At 39.9% G+C, this 20,975-nt stretch overlaps 1 protein-coding gene across 1 annotated transcript in view; it reads right to left on the bottom strand.

The window, feature by feature from the left end:
• cpne5b (copine Vb) overlaps positions 1 to 20,975 on the bottom strand; it is a 127,445-nt gene that overhangs the window by 7,582 nt on the left and 98,888 nt on the right. Inside the window, exons 11-18 of the mRNA XM_031747859.2 lie at positions 16,333 to 16,374; positions 15,976 to 16,051; positions 14,114 to 14,167; positions 12,760 to 12,821; positions 9,594 to 9,640; positions 7,612 to 7,793; positions 7,331 to 7,458; positions 6,046 to 6,148 (exon numbers count right to left, since the gene is read on the bottom strand). Of these exons, the coding sequence (XP_031603719.2) occupies positions 6,046 to 6,148; positions 7,331 to 7,458; positions 7,612 to 7,793; positions 9,594 to 9,640; positions 12,760 to 12,821; positions 14,114 to 14,167; positions 15,976 to 16,051; positions 16,333 to 16,374 (694 nt within the window). The remainder of the gene's footprint in view (positions 1 to 6,045; positions 6,149 to 7,330; positions 7,459 to 7,611; positions 7,794 to 9,593; positions 9,641 to 12,759; positions 12,822 to 14,113; positions 14,168 to 15,975; positions 16,052 to 16,332; positions 16,375 to 20,975) is intronic.

The raw sequence follows: 20,975 nt of genomic DNA, 5'->3' as shown, positions 1-20,975 counted from the left end.
CAAATGATATGGTGCTGCTACATTTCCTAAATTATTTCTCAGTGTGCTGTAATTTACCAGTCTGTGTGAGAGAACCTCTGTGGGTGTATATGTCTAGTCTGCAACAATTAATGTGCACATAATTGCACAAGCTACAAGTGGAACATGCGGGCTGTCCTGCATTCATTAGATTTGCTGGTATTTTTCACTTAGGTAGATGAAAAGAAATGAAAAGAAAGAATGAAAAGTAAAAAGAAACTTCATCCAGCTGAGATATAAACACGTGCAGCGTGCAGCAAAAAGGCACTTGGAAATAAACTGGCATTTATAAAGTACTTTCATAGTCTTGTTGGCTACTTAATGCACTTTAGACTACATGCCACATTTAATGACTCATGCATCACTTTATCTATGCACTTTATTGACCACAACTCTGTGGGCAATTCACAATCATCAATTAAATTGCATGTCTTTAGACTAATTAGGACACCAAAGTATCCGGAGGGAGGCCCAGATAGAAAATCCCCCCATAAAATTTGAACCCAGAACCTCATTGCTTTGAAGTGACGGTTCTTACCACTTAACCACTGGATCGCTCGATCATGACACTTAAGAAGTTTATATTTTCTTCCATCCATCATGCAGCACCACTAGGGAACCATCCTATTGGTCACAAATTTATTCCACAGCATGACAACACGGTCAAACACGCATACAAGTGTCACAAATAACGGCATGAGCTTCCCAGAGCCTGAATCTCAAAGGAGTCAGCCTGGATTTATATGAAACACACCTGTCTGCACAGTACCTTGAAAATGTGCAAGTGTACCAAAGAGAACTGGTACTTCTTTGAAGACAAATGGTGGTTATAGCAAATATTGATTGAATTTATGTATTTTTTTTAATATAATGCTCTTTGTATAACATTAAATATTCATCACATTAGATTTGAAAGCATTCTTAATTTTAATTTGTTCTACATTGCTTGAGCAGTACATCATCTGTACAGCAAGTCATTCCACATGAAAGTGATGCTTAAGGGAAAGCTGTCCAAAGTCTTTATAGGATACATCAACCCCTGGAATCATAAATGTTTGCACAAATTGAGTTCCAGTCAAGAAAATGCTGAGATACCTAATGTGACACACTAATGTGTGATCCCATCAGAAGTAGTACTTGTTAAGAATGAGAGATTTGTCACCGAAGTGAACTATGTGTAAGAGGTAGTTGCACCCCCCCGGCCTCCAGGTGGCGCATTGGTCAGTGAGACAGAATAGCGAGGTCATAGGTCCTCCTCCCCAATATGGCAGAAGCGAGGCAAAGAGAAACTTCACCAGTTGTCTCTGTCTCATCATTTCCCTGTTTTGCAGGAACATTTAATCTGTTTTACCGGCCCAAACTCTGGGTCGGTTACACTAACCATCCATCAATCCAACCACCCAACTATACATTTAGGGTGGCAGAAGGAGTGAGCCTATCCCAGCTGCCATGGGAAGAGAGGTGGGGAACATCCTGGACATGCTGGCTGCCTAATTAACCTAACCCCGACTAACTTCTTGCTGTTAGACAACAGTGCTAACCACTGCCCCACCATGCTGCCCCATACTTAATTATATAAGCAACAACTTGTAAACTGCTGGTGATACAAACAAATATTTGTATATCAGATATTTGTATGTTAGAATGCCATTTTCACAATCAGGATATCTGCTAAAGGGGAAAGGTTATTCAGTGCTCATCTGGACAGCATGTTTTCTCCCAACTAGCTTAGAAATCAATCTTTGTGGAGTTTGCAACCAAGACAAGTGCAATGTTGTATAATTTTACTTTGTAGAAATGAATATCAGACATAAATTAATATTCTAAGCACTGTACTTCACCCATTAATGTCTAGAAGTGGCCTTTCCGCATAAATGACACCATGAAAGCTCAATGCAAAATCTCCTGTTACATCTAATAAGGTTTCCTAGACTCACATATTTTTTACAAAGCAGTCACATCACGAGGGTTAAACTTGCTGGCACAAGACAAATGCACTGTGGCAAATCAGGCAACCTCTTTTTCCCACAGGGATGAGAGCAGTTTGTGTCCTCAGTACCTCAGCCACATCACATCAACGCGATTATCAGTGTTCAACACGACTCCTGTCAGTGCCTGTCCTCCCACTCATACTCGCAGATATCCGTAAGTGTATGCGCAGCCAGAGACACACACATCTCAACATCAAATGCCACTAAAAATAACCTGGCAATCCACCATGCCCCACTTTTGCAGTCCTCCTGTCACCCTGTTTTGCAGCAGAGATCCAGTCTAATGAGACAACAAAACAAAGTGTCAGTCAAAACTTGCAACTTCACTTTGTGTGTGCTTCTTAAATTCAAATGCCAGGCATGTGCATGCTTTGATGAGTGCGTGTTATTGCAATTACATATATGAGCTTAAGGGGCTTTATGGATTTATGTTTAGAGTAATAAGCATTTCATTCACACATGGTCAGCTATGTTACTAGGCTGTCTGACATCGGCTGCCTCAGATGTCAGCTCAGAGGAAAATATAGGACTGAAGACTTTTAAAAATAACACAATTATCAGTGAGTGCAGACCTTACCTTTGAACTGTCAGAGTGTATTCTGTGTTCAGCCAGTTATTAAACAAAGCAGCCCACCATCATTCACATCTTGACAGACTAGTATGAACTGCATTAAGAAGAATGTAATCAGATTTTACCCACGAAATGTTTTTTATATCGAATACAGTTTTCTCAGCCAAGCAACAGCATCACAGTGATCACTAACATGACAGTGCCTGTGTGACAAACATATGTACACTACGGGGAAGGCTACTCCTCCCACAAAACATTCAGGTCAGCCCTATAGTTCATTTTTGTCCCTCTCTCTAGCCACTAGCTCTATATATTGTTTCCTATTACTACTACTATCCTGGCCTATGGTGCTTTTTCAGATTCTTCATATTCAGCAGTGACGTGAAGAAAATTACACTGTGGATGCAAATTTTGGTCACTGTGAAACACAAATAGGCATAAACAGAGAATTTAACATTGCATTTGCATGGGGGTGATGAATACAAAAAAATAAAAAGAACTGGGATTTATAATAAATGTTTTTAAAAACATATACTCGTTAATAATCGCTGCATGTGTGACGATGTTCGTGCAATGTTTTGTTGAGATTGGTCCATCTGTTAAGGAGAAGATAAGGGACATCACTATAATAAATATTCCCTTACATTACAGAGAAACGCAGGAGTAGGTTCATGTTTTCCATTGAGTATCCTCTTTAGGATTATAATATGTGATGTCACATAAACATACAAAGACTGAAGTAGACAGTTGATGAAAACCTTAAACTCTGGGTCGTGTCATATACATGAACTGTTACCACAGGAATTTGAATCCTGTAAGAATCATTGAAAAGCAATGGGCTGTGTTGCCCTTACTGGCTGTGCTTTGTACAGAGATCCAGCAGCCACTACTTCTGAAACTCAAATTATGTCCTTCCTTTTCAGGAGGATAATTAACTTAAAAAACTGCAGCCGCATCCACATAACTTCAGTTTTCTTTCAACAGGGCTCATTTCTCTGCACCATAAACTTGAATTCGCATCAACATCCAAACAGTGCAAAAAAAAATGGAGGTTAAATGGTTGTGAAGTGAAGTGCTTTTGTTGGGTCCCTGCACCGATAAAGAGACAGAGCACAAAGCACAGACAGATAACAAGTAGAAGATGAGAAAGGAAGGAAATCAAAGGCAGCAGAGGATTTTTTTATAGTCTGAATGTGGTGACAGAAGTATGGAGGGTGCAGATGAAGACAAAGAGGTTTAGATCTCTGAGTGGGAAAAAGATGGAGCGAGACAGCAGGTCTTTGTGTGTGTGAGCGAGGGAGACTCATGATTCCACAGAGGTACAGAAAATGAGGCAGCAGAGCAACCCGAGCCGTGAGCAGAGGAGGGGGCTGCTGAGTGAGTGACAGGTGGATTTCTCTAATGTAGCAGAATCAGTTGTGACTGATAAACCCACATCATAAGCCACATGTCCACATGTTAAGCAGACATACCGCAAACACCGCTCTCCAGTTGTCGTACATGTGTACAAATATAAACTCAGGCACTCACTTCCTCTCACTCTGTTCTTAGGTCTTTCTTCAAGTGTGAATATGTATGAGAAAGGCTTATATAACCTCAGTACATGTGTCCTCCCTCGCCCGGGATCCGTGGAGGGTAAAAAGGCAAGCGGTGGAAGCAGCAAGCATCAGTAGATCAGAAGAGGTGGAGGCAGTGTGATAGAGCAGCAGGCAAGATCTTAAAAGGAAGGTGTGGCTGTTCTAATGTTTTGACTAACAGTCGCAAATTCCCTTTAAATCCAGTCTGCTGGGTGTTCTGTGCCTGTGGCAGGCTGAGGAGGAGTGGAAGAAAAGGGGAAGAGACGGAGGAAAAGGGAAAGGGGAGAACAGCAGCCACCTACTGTTTTGAGCTGGGGAAAGAAAGGCGTGAGGACAAGTTTGGGGGGGGGGGGGGTGCAAGCTCTGAGGAATAATACACAATGCTGTGCTGCTTTATTTACTGAGGCAGTATAAATAAGCTAAACTTTCAGCTGCTGTCTTATTCACAAGGGGTCGCCACAGCGGGGAGCTCCGCATATTTGATTTAGCAAATTTTTTACGCCGGATGCCCTTCATTTTTTCACATCTCGTATTTATTAATAGTCCACTGGTAGAAAGGAAATACCTTAAGGTAATTTAATGGTCTATGTATCATTGATGAGAAAGTTTCTAAACGTGTAATTACAGTTCTAAACATGCGGCTTGCTTGAAGCCATCATTCCAGTCCTTTTTCTCTGCGTACTGCAGAACAGCAGCCATTATTAAACCACAGTGCTGTTCTATGGACTGAAGAGAAAACCACAGAGAAGTTTTAGGGCATGATAGAGCTGATCGGGAGACATAACATTTTTTTTTTCCGAGAGCAGCTGAATAGCTCCAGCTAACACGTCCATTGATTGTCAGTAAGCAGGTCAGACTAAATAAGACATTTGAGGACGTACTGAGCAACAGAGCTATATATAATTTTCTCAATCAGTAGACTTTCACTTGATACCTCATGAAAAGTTAGCGCCAACAGTTGATTAGCTCATTGTAGCTTAAAAACAGCGAAACAGGCTGCCTGGCCCTCTTGCTGTAACCTTGAGTTTGGTAGGCAATCAGTGCACAATTGACCGCATAATCATCCCTAAAATCAACTAAAAACAACATTTATTGTTGCACTTCATTTTACACTACACTAGTTTTGTTGTTCCATATTGATGAGAAATGAGTTTGATTGCGGTCCTTACTGCTACAAGATTGTATGAAGACAAACAAAGTAACCTCTTGTGGTGCGTATAGGTGAATTTCCTCTCTGGCACCGTGAATCGGTCAAAGCCCTTCTGTCTTTGCTTGTTAGAAGGTGCAGCTGTAATGTTATCAGCAGGAGCTGCTAGTTCTCAGCTCAGTACTAGCCTCGCTTCTATCAGCACTGACAGCAATGAGCTGCTGGCAATTCAACTATTTTTTTAATCTCCACTACATCTGTCTGCTCTGCTCTACTCCATGTTCCCCTCTGCCCACACATATGCATACAGATATGGTGAAACAGGGAGCAGAGGAGAGAAGAACTAGTGCTAGGGTCGTTACTGACAGCAGAACACAGTGAATGCTCTCATTCTTTGCCGAAGTGAAACAAGTGCACATAGTCCCCTCTAAGCAAAGGAAATACTGAGCATGTTGAAATATGAATGGTAATGGTAGGGAGAGAGTAGAGTAAAGGAAACAAGGTTTTATCAGCTTCTGTTTGTAGTCGGGCACAGAAATAACACACTGTTCGGATTTTTGTCTCTCCGGGAAACACTTTTATGTTCTTAAATGACAAATTATTCTTTAAATAATGGCCTTTAGCCTACGCTACACAGCATCATTGAGTTCAAAGGTGTCCTCATTAACACCAAAACAAATTGGGTGTATCTAGCCTTTTTTTTGTAGCGCAGGAAATGCTCTCCCACTTTCCCATTCTTACATTTACAATGGCCTCTTTGGTCTGGGCCATGTCTGAAATGACGCCGTCTGTGATGATGAGGAGCACAAAGTACTGAGAGCCATCCTGCACCGCCGCTGCGTATCTGCATACACAGATAGAAGCCATCATTACACGATGCCGTGTTATCATTTTAATACAGAAACAAATCTGACTTCAAGACTTATTAATGAATTGATCAAAACATCGATTTAGAAAACAAACGGATGACAGTGCACGCCTTATCGAGCACTCTCACTACATGCAAATTCAATAAAAAAATGTTCTTTGTCATCGCTGTACTTCAGATAACACGCCATGAGAAGAGAGCGATTAATTAGATCAAGCAGATTTAAAACAAAGCCTTCTTTCACCGTTTGATTAATTTCTTTGTTAAAATAAATCTCTTTATAAATCAGCTGACTTATTCAAATGCTAAATACCGACTGCCCGAAAGCCACAGCTTAAAAAAGTAAGATACCTTTTTATCAGAATTACATTTTTTAATTAGAGCGTTGTCATAATCAGATAGAGGGCTGTTTGGATTTGGCTCAACAAATGTGCCAGTGAGGGCAAAAAATGACACAGAGAGAATCCTGGTACACCACGGCTGTGTAAAATACAGTGGCAGGTCAAAATATATGACTTAGCCTGTTGGTCGTTTATTTCACTATAGGTGTGATTGCTTTTTGATTGCTGTGAGCCAATTAAAATTCATTCTGAAGCACATCACATGCTGTTTGTTGTGAAGCAGAGAGGTCAGATAAGTTAAAGCCAAGTAGTCAAAAATGTTGAAGTTGAGTTTTTTTAACTCCAATGTTATAAAGAAAAGATAATCTCACTATTTATGCCAATAAATTCCCACAACAGCTGATTCTATCTGAGACACCTAGCAGACTATAACGCAGGCAGCCGGTCTCTTTGCATATAAATTGTTTTAAAAAATAAGTTTCTGAGATAATCTTTCTGAGCTGCAGAGTTTTTTTTTTTTACATTACTGTGTTTTTAGCATTTGGATATAAATAATGTATAAATCATAATAACAGAAAGACAAGCATGAAAAGTTGCAACAAGAGGAAAATCCACAGGGATAAAACAAAAATGACTGCTGCTAAAAAAAGAAGAAGAAGATGATGAAGAAGAAAAGAAAGGAATAAAGAATATTAATAAAGAATCCAAGATGGTATTTTGAATTTGCATGTAAAAATCACTTTAACTTGTGTGCAAAGTCCCAAAAATGAATGAAACAGCATCTGTTAGAGTTCATCAGCTTGCATGGATCTCTCACCTGGCAACGTGGTTCACCACAGGAGCAAAGTTTGTCGGCCCATACAGCTGCACTGTCTTTAGACTCTGATGGTATGCCTCTAAGATGCCTTCAATACCGTTGCAGTATGGATTTTCAATGTTTCCATTCTGAAAAGGACAAAAATAGAAACAAGATCCAGTTTAAGATTCTTAAAGTCAAATAAACCTAAACAATATTTACTGTAGTTACTGTCAAAGTGAGAAATTATTCAGCTAAACATTTAAAATCAGCTAAACTCATATGAGGTGAGGGACATATACCAGTGGGAACTCATGTGACACCCGCCAATCGGGCGGCAGTTTGGCACCAAAGCCTAAAGCCGGGAACATCTTGTCACTGTCGTAGTCTTGAATGATCTCCCCAACAGCCTTCAAGGCCATGGCGTAAGCATTTAGCTGGTAGGGATTCATGTAGTGCAGTGAAGTGGACTGGGAGGGGTTACCTGTTGACAAATAAATCAATCATAAGCTCATCTTGATGCATAAGCAACAAAGTCATATTTCAGGTGCAATCGATCCAAGGTGCTGTTTTTTGGTGGGACTTTTGCGACCATTTAAAAATAGCAATTAGCTGCGGTCACTGATCACATTAACATAACTGCAGTGAGCCTGAGCTGTGATGTTCACCCCTGTTAGTCGTTGTAACAAACTGTAAGCTTATCATCAACTGTGACCTTCTTAAACAGCCCCGCTGTAACGGCACATCATAAAGTCACTCAGTATTAACTGCCCAGCTGGGATATTTTGGATGTGTTTAGAAAATGTTGCTGTCATTGCACTCAGTGAGGTTGCTGGTGATATGTGCTCACCAGTTTTATTACTTCCTATCTGACAGCACAAATCCTGCTGCTTTCCTGGTCAAGTGACTTTATCAGGGGTCCGGGGTATAACAACAAATTGCATATCACCTGGACTAACACCACAACTGCAAATCTCAAAGCAGCACAGAAATGAATGTCTGCTATATTCCACCGTTCGTATTAGCTGCTAAGCTTTCCATTCTAACATCCAGCCTTCATAGGAAACGGTGGCAGATTTACTGTAAAAAAAAACAACATATTTTTGATGCAGCAGGTCTTTAAAGTGGGATGGAAAAGCAGAACTGACATCAGTATCGGACACTATTGCTAGAGATTTAACCAGATACTCTGGAGCCACAAGTTGATTGAAAACACCATCTGTGGCTCACAACCCTTCGAAGGTGGTTTTAAATATGGACTCACAGACAGAGTACTGTGCAAAAGTCTTGAGCAAACCCTCCTTTCTTTATAGTCTGCTAGGAAAATGGTAAATAGGTACAGCGATTTATTGAAACATATGAAAACATGCATAGAAATACATTATATTATGTAAAATCAGAGTTTTGCTTGATGCAGCTCTTAGATCTTTGCTCAGTTCTACATTCTTTTTTCTATTTTTTTGTTCTCAGCTAATAGTTTTTGATTTTTGTCAAACTGTTATCATTTTTCTGGAAATTCAGCTAAAGAAATGGGATCAAATTTTATGTTTTTACAATAGAAACAAAGTGCCTAAAGACATAAACTAAAACGGGATCTTTGTTAATCTCACATGTTAGGTGCCTTTCTCACATACGAATGATCCATAGGTCAGTATTAAGTGGCTTCACATCTCTCTGATGGTGAAGCACTTTAAAACCAATAAAAAGTCTGGCTCTTTGAAAGCAAAGGCTCAAGACTTTTGCTACTGTACACTTTACACATGTTAAAGCTTCCATGTAAAGTGTCTACATTTTTCCTTTTAATGATTTGTATGGAAGTAGTGGAACTACTTAAACCCAACAATGGAAAAACACTAGCTTTACTAAACAGGCTGGTATAAGTTGAGGGAGGAAATAAGTTTTCTTCTAGGGGTGTGTTTGTGATAAATCAAAAAAAAAGGAAAAAGGGAAACTTATATTTCCCCCCTAATAACTGTGATTCATGCTGAAAGCTAGGACTTCCATGTGGATAAATCTTTTGCAGTATTGCATTTAGTCATAATTACTGGAATAAGTAGTGTAATGACAACACTAGCTCTAATTACCCTTTAAGCTCTCAAAAAACATATAGTAAGAACTTTCCAGGCCATCGGCTGTTGGAGACACTATGTGTACAACGTGCATGCCTGCAGGGATGGTTTGTGTCATTGTGAATCTGGACATGCCACACTTATGGAGCAATGCTAAATATTTTTATCCCCCGACCCCCCTTCTCCATACACAGTTTGCTGTTAGTATCACTCACCGTTAGATGCTGTGAAATCAATGGCCACAGTGAAATTGATCTGCGTCCTAGAAGGGGTAAGGAGGGGAGGACATCGGAAAAAAAAATCAACAACAGAAAGCAGCCAACAATAAAAACATTCCAGAGCTCATTAAATTTCCACGCTCATACCAACGACCACACGCGACCCCAAGAGACACGAGGGAGAGCACATGCAACACGGCGATCTTTTCATATGATGATATTGATCGGCCTCACTGTTAATACTAAATGCATCAATATACAAGTACGGCCAGTTGTCAAACAATATTTAAGTGATTACACTCTTTTATCTTGTTTATCTGACTTTCACCTCCACGAGAAAAGCGGGAGGTGCCGAGGAGCTTCTGAGAGATGGAGCATGGTAACAAGCAATTAGACTGATGGAGCACTTAAGAGTAAATCATAATCCAATTTTCCCTGCTGATGAAGCACTCCCCTCTTCTTTCTAATTTACAACAATGAGACGAGGCCTTCGGGGGCTCACACGACAGCCTCTCATTATCTATGAAAGTCACCAGAGAGAACAGCAAAAGAATGATAATAAAAACGAATGACTTAAGGATTCACGTTAACCTTTCAGCTTCAGGCAGGGACGCAGAATATGCCACAGCCTGACCCTGCTCACCTTAGCATTAATTAAACTTCATTTTATTCATTCATTAGGAGTTTTTGGAAATAATTACTGTCTGGGAGGGCAGGTTTGCAAATTGTACATCTACAGCAGGAAATTCAGAGCTCTTCAGCGTGAGATTTACTTTTTATGTTCATTTACATTAATTTGTTTGACCACCTCTCATGAAAATAAGGACACACAAGTATTTTTTTAATCTGTCCAAAATTTTGGTTAAAACAAAAAACTTATTGTGTTATTTATTAGGCAAATAACAAACCGAATTTACAATTTTATACCAAAATTTGAGCCGGCACACTGGACTTTTCTGTGAAGTCAGGAATTAATCAAGCATAATATCTACCCACTAAAACTCATTTTTATCTGTCCAGGAATTCAAGTAAATGACTGTAATTATCTTCATCAAGAAATTATAATGTGCTTCACTATTTTTTTCCAGCTTCTCAGTAAAACAGTAGATTTGAAAATTCACGGACAACAACAATAATTATATTTTAGCATAAAAACATTTTGATTATAGAGCTTGTTAACACTGATGGATTAATCATTAAGTGCTGTTAATTTGGAGCAGTTGTGGCTTACACCAGCGGTCCCCAACCTTTTTTGCGCCATGGACCAGTTTATGTTCGACAATATTTTCACGGACCGGCATTTAAGGTGTTGCGGATAAATACAACAAAATAAAACCAGTACCGGTACCAAAAAAACAGAAGATTTATTCATTACATGGGAAAAGACCCAGGGAAACCGAGTTAATGATAAAAACGATAAAAAAATAACGATAAAAACCCTGAAAACCATACATTTCACACCCGAGCCTCAACTCTCGCGACCTGGTACCAAACGACTCACGGACTGGTAGGGGGTCGGGGACCGCAGGCTTACACCTTACACTGTGGGGTGATCTAATACATTTGTCAAGCACAGCATGTCTGAAGTTTCGATTAATAACACAACTATGATACTACTTCATCTTGTCTTTACTGGCTGTTAAAAACCTGCTAGTTAAAATATTCCTCTACTTACTGATAAATATTTAGAACAAAAAATACACAGTATGTTTCTGCAAGCTGCATCAATTATTCATGTTCTTCTGTTCTCGCCCTACGGGTCACTGGGAACAGTATGTGTTGCATTTATGTTAATTCACAACAATACAAATGTTACACATAGTATTTCAAATTTGTGATTGGTAAAAAGGTATGTTTGAATGAATTTCCTCTTATGTCCTTTCAGTCTTTAACCTCTTTACTGTCTCTGTGCTGCTGAGTTTGAAAGCGATCTACACTGACGTGGAAAGCTTTAAAGCTGTTTGAATAGTCAGATTGTTCTTGCTCTTTTATGATTGCAGTGGCTTTAAAATGAGATGTAAAAGCAGGCATACTTCAACTTTTATCCCGATGAAAGCTGCAAAGCTAAATATTACAGAAAAGTGCTTTAACAGCTGGAGCAGAAAAGATGGCAGTGATGGAGGTGTTTCTCCTGTTTTGTGGTTACAAAGGGTTTGGACAGCTTAAGTTTCAGCTTTCACAAACTTACATCCATTTTCAAAAGAGCCTTCACATTTGCAAGAACCAGCTCTCATATGTCTTTCAGTAAGCACCACAGTAATGTTAGGGGCCAGACTGATGAGGATGATATTTCTGAAGAGAGGCCACTAAACTTTAAGGTTATTGTATCATAAATCAGCCAACGCCAGGAACTGTCAGCGAACTGTGTCACGCTTGTCAGCTCTGCCACAGCACATAAAAACTCTGACAGCCGCCCTGCTGTGGTGGGACATTTGAGATCAAAGCACAGCCCAATCCGCCTGAAAGACACACTTCACCTGAGAAAGACTTGATATTCACACGTCAGCCTCCGGTGTTAAAGCTTAACTGAAGTTGGAGGGCTGGTACTGTACCGTTTATCTTTTAGAACTCATTTAATATACATTTGGAGTTTGAATGCCCCAGATAACTCCAGCTATGAACTTATTAGTCAGTTTGACAAAGTTGCAGTGGAACATTGGACTTTTGATCCCTCTGCATGAAAGATAGGAAAGTATTTTAATAACATTTTTAATGAAGACCACACAGACGGTTTTTGGTATGTTAACGAAGGCTCAAATTATTGTTTGAACATTAAAGTGCCAGATATTTTTCTACAGACTTCTTGGAGAATAACCAGAGCTGGAAGACAAGCAAATATCAGAAAGGAACACAATGTTGATATTATTCAGTGTCCTACAAATGTGCCAAGAGGCTCGTGTTTCAAGCATGCTTTAATAAATATGATGCTGAGCTTTCAACTTCTGGGAAATCAACAAATATTTAACGGTGACCTCACTCTGCATCATTAAGTGCAAAGATGAAACCACCTAAGTATTTCTGCATTAGTTATAAATGATCCCTCCCTTGATTTATGCTTCGACAGAGGCGTTATTTACGACAGGCTTTTAGTCATAGTAAGGCATTACAAGTAAAAGGCAATTTCATGGTTTCCTTCAGTTTGAAGGTGGTCATCCCCACTCACCCTCCTTTAATGTAATCTAAGAAGGTGAACTCCGACTCCACTGAGAAGGAAAGCAGGGTCACCTGAAATTAAAGACAAGGATAGACACTTGATTAAATACAGAGGTATTGATGTTTTCCCCTTAATCCAAAATAAAACTCCACATCTTGTCTTAGTTGAGCACTTTATGCTCTCTCTGGTAAAAGATGTGAGCCGGCCGCTTTCTGATGAAAGACTCATTTGCATTGCCGGAGGAGACGTTTGAAGAGAAGATGAGATAAATTTGTATGCATTACGTGTTCACGGCCACGCTGCTAGGTAAGCTCTGTGGAAATCACAAATGTCACAAATGGCTGCAGGTGGTGGCTACTCAACCCATGTCTTTAAGGTTCTGTCATCCTTCTTTTGTCCCACTCATATACATTTTTATTTGCAGCTTTCATAAAATTTCTCTTTTAACATAATTACCTAAAGTACTATATACTCAGGCCATGTCCACACTAATACGTTTTCGCTTTAAAACGCATCTTTTTCTCTCCGTTTTGGCCTTCTGTCCAAACTGAGACGGCGTTTTCGGTCAAGGAAAACACAGCGTTTTGAAAACACTCCCCAAAGCGGATACGTTTGAAAACGCTGTTTTTGCGTCGTAGTGTGGACAGCGAACCTGGAGCCTTTTTGAAAACGATGATGTATGTTAGTCATGTGTCGCAGTCATGTGAGATTACGGAGGGCATTGTACAGCAGTTGTTTTGTTTGCTCTCAATTTTGACAGCCCTATTAAAGATGAATCAGTCTGTACATGCTCCAGATAGCTTTTGTTCAAATTCTTTAAATTTCAATCGCTTTTGCAACTTTGTACTTTTGTGTTAATCGCAGCAACAACTCCGCCTCATTGTTAGTCCATTTAAAAAACTCAGTGCTTTTCCTCGACATTTTGCCGTTTCAAAGAGCCGGAAAGTAAATAAACGGCCGACAGAAATGAGGCAGGTCGAATCATCTTACGTTTCACCCATGCACAATACAGGAACGTAGTGTTTTCGATCATTTCAGTGTGGATGAACAACTGGTCAGAAACACTTGAAAATGATAGTGTGGAGACGGAGCGTTTTAGACAAAAACGCCGTTTTCAAATTATCCGGATTAGTGTAGACGTAGCCTCAATCGTGCGTCATCTTTAATTAACAGGTCTGTGGACAATTAAATAGAACATGTACAGTGCTTCATGTTGTCGTCCAGATATAGAAAGTGCACCTTCCAAAGTCTTCCACAACACTTGCATGAGAATTAAAGAGGGAATCATTAACAGAAGAAAAGTAGGTGTGAAAGAGAAAAGCGGCAGTCTGCCAGCCCTGATTAGTGTTGAAACTGTACTCACTGTTCCAGAGTTGACATATTTCTTTTTCTTCATTTTCTTTTTGGTATTAATCACCTACAAAGAAACAAGGAAAGGAACAGGAAATCCAAAATGCAGTCCATCATGTGCTGAGCATAGAAATACTTTGTATGAAAAGTATTTATACATTTATTACTGCCTCTAGCTTACCAGTGCCAGTAACACAAAATGCCTTTAAACCAGAACTGTTTCTGGGCTGTGCTTATTAGCTGCAAGCATTTTATGCAAACTGTAAAGCGGCCTCTTTTATACCAAACCTTTACATTCACCAAAACAATAAAATTTAAAAATACTACATCACTGGGCCAGATGTATTTTTACACACTCTAAAGCAACGTTTCCTTTTACACACATACACACCCTTTAGTTTGATGATATAATTCCAGCCTAATTGGAGGCAACAAATGTAATGAAGGCATGCGTGTGGGTGGCACACAGAGACTGCGTGCCATCACACAGATGTATGCAGCGTGGAGGCAGGATGGAACAGTGAGTGTGTCTATATGACTGATGGAGGAGCAACAAGGAAACAAGCGAGGTGAGAAAGGGCGCGTGTTTATGAAATAATAGATGGGTATTATAAGAAAGCGCCGCTCCTGCAAGGGAAAATTAGAAAAACTAGAAATGGATGCACGTCAGTGACATTACTGGAGACTGGGAATTCAAACATGAATCTCGGGTTGCAATGACTCGATGGGGTGAGACGGGCTCAAGGTGCGAGGTGTACATTTGCTTTACTGGTATTCTAACGGCTCCAAAACAAGACGGAATTGTCAATCTGAAGACCAAAGACGTCTCAGCTCATTACCTCAATTCTCTATGGCTGCTAGGCATGGAAGTGACAGCCCCTAATTTAACGTGGAGGGACGGCAATTTGTCTGACACACTGAACAATCTGCTGATGCAAAAACTAAAGGGCCTTTCAGTCTCCCCGGGAGGTAGAGAGGAATCAACAGTAGCGTATAATGGAGCTGACATCTAAAAGACAGGTATTTGTCCTTTGCTGAAGGCCACCGAATCACAGAGGCGTAAAGGTATTGACATGTCTTCTTTGCTAAGATATTAGCTTTCAACTGCCCACCCCCCCTCAAATAATAGTTGTGGTTCATTAAAGATGGTCGCCTAAATATTTAATATTATATTCTAATCTTGAATATTAGCGTAAAGGCATTGCCTCTTAGATTAATGCAATGCATTCTATTCTGCCCAAAATAAAGTGGGATTTTTATGTAAACATGGGATACACCTATGTCATTTTGGCAAAAGCAGTTCAATCTCGATCCCCAGAATGAGATATTTAAATGAGATGTGTTTGTAATTTGCATACAGAGCCAAATTGTATGCTATTAAGAGAAGAGACATGGTAAGCTGTCCCCTGAGAAGCACTGAGAAATAGCTCTGATCATTTTAAATCCCTGGATTGTTCCCCTATTAATCCTGTTTCGTGCTGCTGCTAATAGCTGTATTTTTATGTGTGTCAGCATCCAGGTGATTATAGCAGCAAAATAAATCTTGGGTTTAAAAGAACATCAGCAGAAGAAACCATTAATTTGATGTATTACTGAAAGGAGGAGGTGGGCAGACATGCTCAAATACTGTTTTATGAGAAAAAAGTATGGAATAACTTTTTCGGTGTCTTCATTATGGATTTTTGCGTTGCAGGAGTGGAGACTATCAAACGAAATGGAGGTTTTTTTTTAATGTAATAGAAAACAATGCAATGATGTCAAAGACAGCAATGTCAGTCCTGTCAAAAATGGGATCCAGGATCCCAAAGTGTAGAGGGTTTCTAGACTTCAGAAGCCTCTAGACACGCACTTGAATGGTGAGAATGCTGGAATTACCTCATACACATTGAACTGGCTCTGCCCTCGAGCTAGCTCTCGGTAGCTGGTGGTAAAGTCCCCGATGAAATCGTGGCTGGGATAAGAAATAAAGGGGGAGAAGCATCAGTAAGTAGAAACATTTCTATTACAAATAACAGGGCAGAGGTTTGGGATAAGATGGAACTTCGTGACAGGAAATTATAACATTCTTGGGTAAAGTTTGAACCTTGAGTTCTTGGCCTTTTGAGATTATTGTACAGCTAAGTTAGAGTGACTTACATATAATTACATAAAATATGGTCTTAAACAGTAACTGTACGTTAAAGATTTCTCAGATTCTGACTAGTCATGTAATTTCTTGGTAATTATACTCACCTGCCATCCCTATCCCAGTCATACACCTCCACTTTGATTGTTCTGGGGAAACCAAACACAACATACACACAAACACAACCCATAATAAGGTTAGTGTAAGTTTTTAATTACAGCCTTTTTTGGACAAGATATGAATTGCTTCTTTATGTTCAATGCAATAAAAAAGGTAGTAAGTAGAGATTTGCTTTTGCTTTGCTTCTTCACTTTGGTGAACATCATTTTAATGTTTAGACAGTTGTTATAGAGCTCCTAGGTCACCCGTAGATTTCCATCAAACCAACCCCAGACCTTGAGGAGAAAGCCTGCTCAAATGTCAAAGCAGAAGAAGTGACCTGGAGTAGAGTTTATTCAGTTTTTTAGTAATTCTAAATGTTCTAAACTTTACACCAACTTGACACTAAATCTGCAGAGGAAGAGGAGATTTTTAATTCTCAGGCTGTCACATACTGATAGCCTGTCAGCACTGCTGGAGTGCCCTATAGCGCTGGTGCCACAGTGCACTGGGTCATGGCAGTGGTGGGAAGAGTCTCGCTCCTTCGTTGTTGCACATGGATAGTTGGTCAGGACCTCTTAGAATCACGCTGAAATGTACTGGGTACCCTTGAGTAGTGTGGTGTGTGAAAGAGGAGTATACTAAGCAAAACCACAATCCTTTCCACAGACCTAATTAAGTTATTTTCAGTCTGCCTAAACAAGCAGTGAGTGAAAGTGGAAAACACCAAGCTCCCAAAAGGGATATTAACTATGACCTTGCTGCTAATAAACCTGCCACTGCATGAACAGGTTTCTTTAGCAGTTTCTAAGTGGTGTCTTATGGTTTCTTAGTGCCTTCTTATAGTAAAAAAACTTAAATTATTATTTAAAGTGGTTGTAAAAAGAAAGTTTTTCATATTAGAACAAAATAAAAACATTATCTAGTCCTTACCAGGTCCTAAAAGATGGTAAATACAACCAAAGATGAACAAGAACACAAAACATATCACACTGTGCAATTATTTAAGAAAAACTAAGCCAAAATGCAGAAGCATTGTAGTCCACCCATGATTCAATGACAGTGTTGAAGAAGTCTATTGGTTTGTTCCGATAGGATACAGATACGACAACACTTCTAAACAAGCCGTACTTGTTCACACTTTTTCTACTTCTACACTCACTCACTTAAACATTTAACATGCTAACTGAGGCCTGCAGACTGCAGAGGTCTAGTCCTGGAGTTTTTTGTAAGTCTGAACATTGTACAGTCTGACCTTGGGGTGAAATTGCTGGTACGTCCACTCCTGGCAAAATTGGCGACTGGGAAGATTGAATGTTTTCCACTTGTGAATAATGTTTCTCACTGTAGAATGATGGACTTCAAATTGTTTGGAAATGGCCTTCTAACAGTTCCCAGATTGATGGGCAGCAACAATTACCTCTCTAAGATCCTTGCTGACACACCCGAATGCTCCAGACCTGCAATCTGAACAAACCTCTGCTTTTACAGAGGTGCTCACACCCTGATGATCAGTTAATCACATGCATTTGATTATCAGGCTGCTATTCGCCCTCTTAATTCCTATGGAAGCAGTTACGGGGTACTTATCCTGCTTCTGCATTTTGTTTTTTGTTAAATAAATGATCAGATAATGTAACACGCAATGTTTTCTTTTTCATCAGAGGTCACATTTACCCAATTTTAAGACTTGCTAAGGATCAGAATGTTTTTTTTAATGTCCTGATAGGTAAAACTTTTGAAATGAGAACCAAGCCAAAGAAATATTATGTGTGTACCACGGTGATGCCGGTGGCTTCCTCACTAAATGGCAGATTTCTGACGTCCTTCAATGTGAATGCGGTGGATTGTTTTGTCAGCTGTTGTTTTCAAGGTTCAGCCTGCTGGTTGTTGCAACTACAGAATCCAAACGGCATCTTTACAACAATTCTGCAATGTCTTAAAAGTGGATTTTTAAAACAGATATTAACGGAAAAGTTATTTCTGAGGTTAAAAGACATTAAAATAAATAGGCTGCAGTGCATATGTGAAGCTTCTGTTCTGTGTAAAAAAATAAACCCAAGTCTCCACCAACAGTTTTATCAAAGGTTATTTTTAAGGACACGAACAACAGCTACACTTTACCAGGAGAAAATATTTTGACACCGTGCTCAGGGAGCCCCGAAATCCCTTAAAACAGACGTCACTCGGTTCTCTAACAGGGATACTCGCTAACATTAGAACAAGGCTGAGCTGCTGGCTGCATGTTGCAAGAGAAAACGTCAACTCGTATAAAGCGCTCCCTTCAAAAAATTGCCATTTGCAAACTGCCAGATGTATTTTCTTCCAATATTCAAAAGAGCATCAGGAAAAACACACTGATGACATTTTACACAAATGCAGCAGAAACAATGTCCCAGCAGAGAAGCGAAAACTTTTCTCGGCTCTTTCATTTCGGAGTCACATTGATCTAACCCCCATACCTCCCCTCCCTCCCCGACTTCGCCTTACACAAGTACTGACACCATCCAGATCCAAAGAAAATATAAGCAACCAGTAGATCATAGATTTCTTTCTTGTCACTGCATAACTGAAAGATGCCAGATATGAGCCCAGCCACCTTCCCTGCCACATGGCCCCTGTCGCTCTGTGGTGACAGTTTGTTCTTTTGAGGTAATCTTCAAAATGTGCTTGTCATCTTCGATGGTAGGAACATGGTGCTTCTCCTCGAGGGAGGGAAATAGAAATAATGGGCAGAGGAAGGAAAAGGCAGAGAAAAAAAAGGACGTAATCCTCTCACCAGTCTATATACAGGAACAAATTGAGTAACAAGTGCTTAAGTGTATGTCATGCTACTCCAATAAAGGACCACATCAGGCCTGCTTCTAACATTTGACACAACTTTAATTTAAATCTCGGTAATCTTACAGCCGTATCAAAGGACACGGGCGGCCCGGATCCTCGAGTGGCTCAATTGAACCTTGAGAACAAAATACACTCCAAAACTAATCTGCCAGTGATATCTTTGGCTACTATTCTGAGGCATCTTTAATGAACACGACTCATTGTCAGTAATGGGGGCCTATATAATTGAGTGACAAAAAGGGAGACCGCGTTTGATACCGAACAATTCCTCAGCTCCAATTACACAGATCTGTCTGTGATCTTTTGCCAGGAATAAAAATAGATGATGTTTGAGTCACCCGGGCTAGGATGTTAATGAGGAAGAAATGACTCTTTTGGCGTTTGAAATTATTTATTAGTGTTTAAATATATACCTTAGGTACCACCTACGCTGATGAAATACACTAGAAAGGTGAGATTTTCCTACACAACCAATTGTGGAGCTGAATATAGAACAACTTGGAAGTGTCTTCCACTTGTCTTATTTCTCGTCACACTCCCTCATTTTCTTCTCCTTGACTGGAACAATGCCTTTGACACGCTGGATCTCTGCTTTTCCTTCTCCAGTACGACTTGCCTTTGCTGCCTGTTAAATGTCTTCCTTTTCTCATTCATCTGCTTCCTTTCCCTTCACTTTCACTCGCCTGTTGTTTACCAAAATATCGTCTTGTTGCTTAAATTTGTTCAAGGATCAGATGCTTGCTGTCACCAGGGATTCAACTGGATTCTGCTGCCACCGGAAGGATGGCCTGCCTAATCACTGTGCCATCCTGACGCTTGCTAGCCAAGTTGAAAGGTGTTTTTTTTTTGTTAATCCTTGACTTTCTTGTTTGCAGGGTATTTTAGAAGACTGCCAGCTGATCTGACTAAAATATTTTTGGCCAGTAGTTCCTGGATTGATCTGGGATTTCCATTTGCTGTTTCCTAACAATAACAAGCAGCGCTTTCTGTATGACAGCTGAGGTGCAGTAGTGCGTGTATGCAGTAATACATCATGTACCCCACTCTGCACAGGGGGATTTAGTTTATACTTGCTTCAAAACAACCACAGATATGTATCAGTGCGTATCTTGCAGGGTAAAGCTGCAGTCAATTACATTAAAGTCTTTTATGCAGTCTGTGGTGCTTCCTGCACAAGGATTTTTGTTTTCTGACTTCAGCCTTCAAAGCAGTGCCCATCACCAGGTAGCATTACAAAGTAGTCTGGGTAAAACTGCATCGAGTCTGGGGAAAAGCTGGAAAATGTGAATGGAAAAGGTCATGGTTAAGCCCAAACCTGACTTAGAATGGAGTGGACACGAACAAACGCAGCGACAGCGATTATTTATCTCCCATTGGTAAATATTACTCTTACTGAATATCACTTATTGTAACACATAACAATCGAGATTGTTAGTTATGACTCAAAACTCATAAAACGGGGTTCCAGTGATGCCAAACAGCTGGAGTTTCTGTGGTTGCAAAACTGCCTCACTGATACTCTGAATTTAGAAATAGTAAAAAAAACTAAAAAATGATCTTTTTTTTTTTTTGAGCAATTCAACTCCAAAAGTTCTGGTTAAGTTTTAAAATCTGTTATGAAGTCTACCTCTTTATAAGCATACCCTCTCAGCGGTCACTCCATCTGGGCTATTGTAGGCTGAGTACACACCTGGCAGCTCCTTGTTATCACCTGCTACGAGGTATTCAACAGCCCGCTATTGTGAGCGATCCAGCTGGCTATATAAGAGAAACTCAACAAATCAAATATTTTCTCACGTCGCTAAAA

This window comes from Oreochromis aureus, linkage group 5 (assembly GCF_013358895.1).
Source record: "Oreochromis aureus strain Israel breed Guangdong linkage group 5, ZZ_aureus, whole genome shotgun sequence".
NCBI classification, from domain to species: Eukaryota; Metazoa; Chordata; class Actinopteri; order Cichliformes; family Cichlidae; genus Oreochromis; species Oreochromis aureus.
This window is presented reverse-complemented; position numbering and strand designations above follow the sequence as displayed.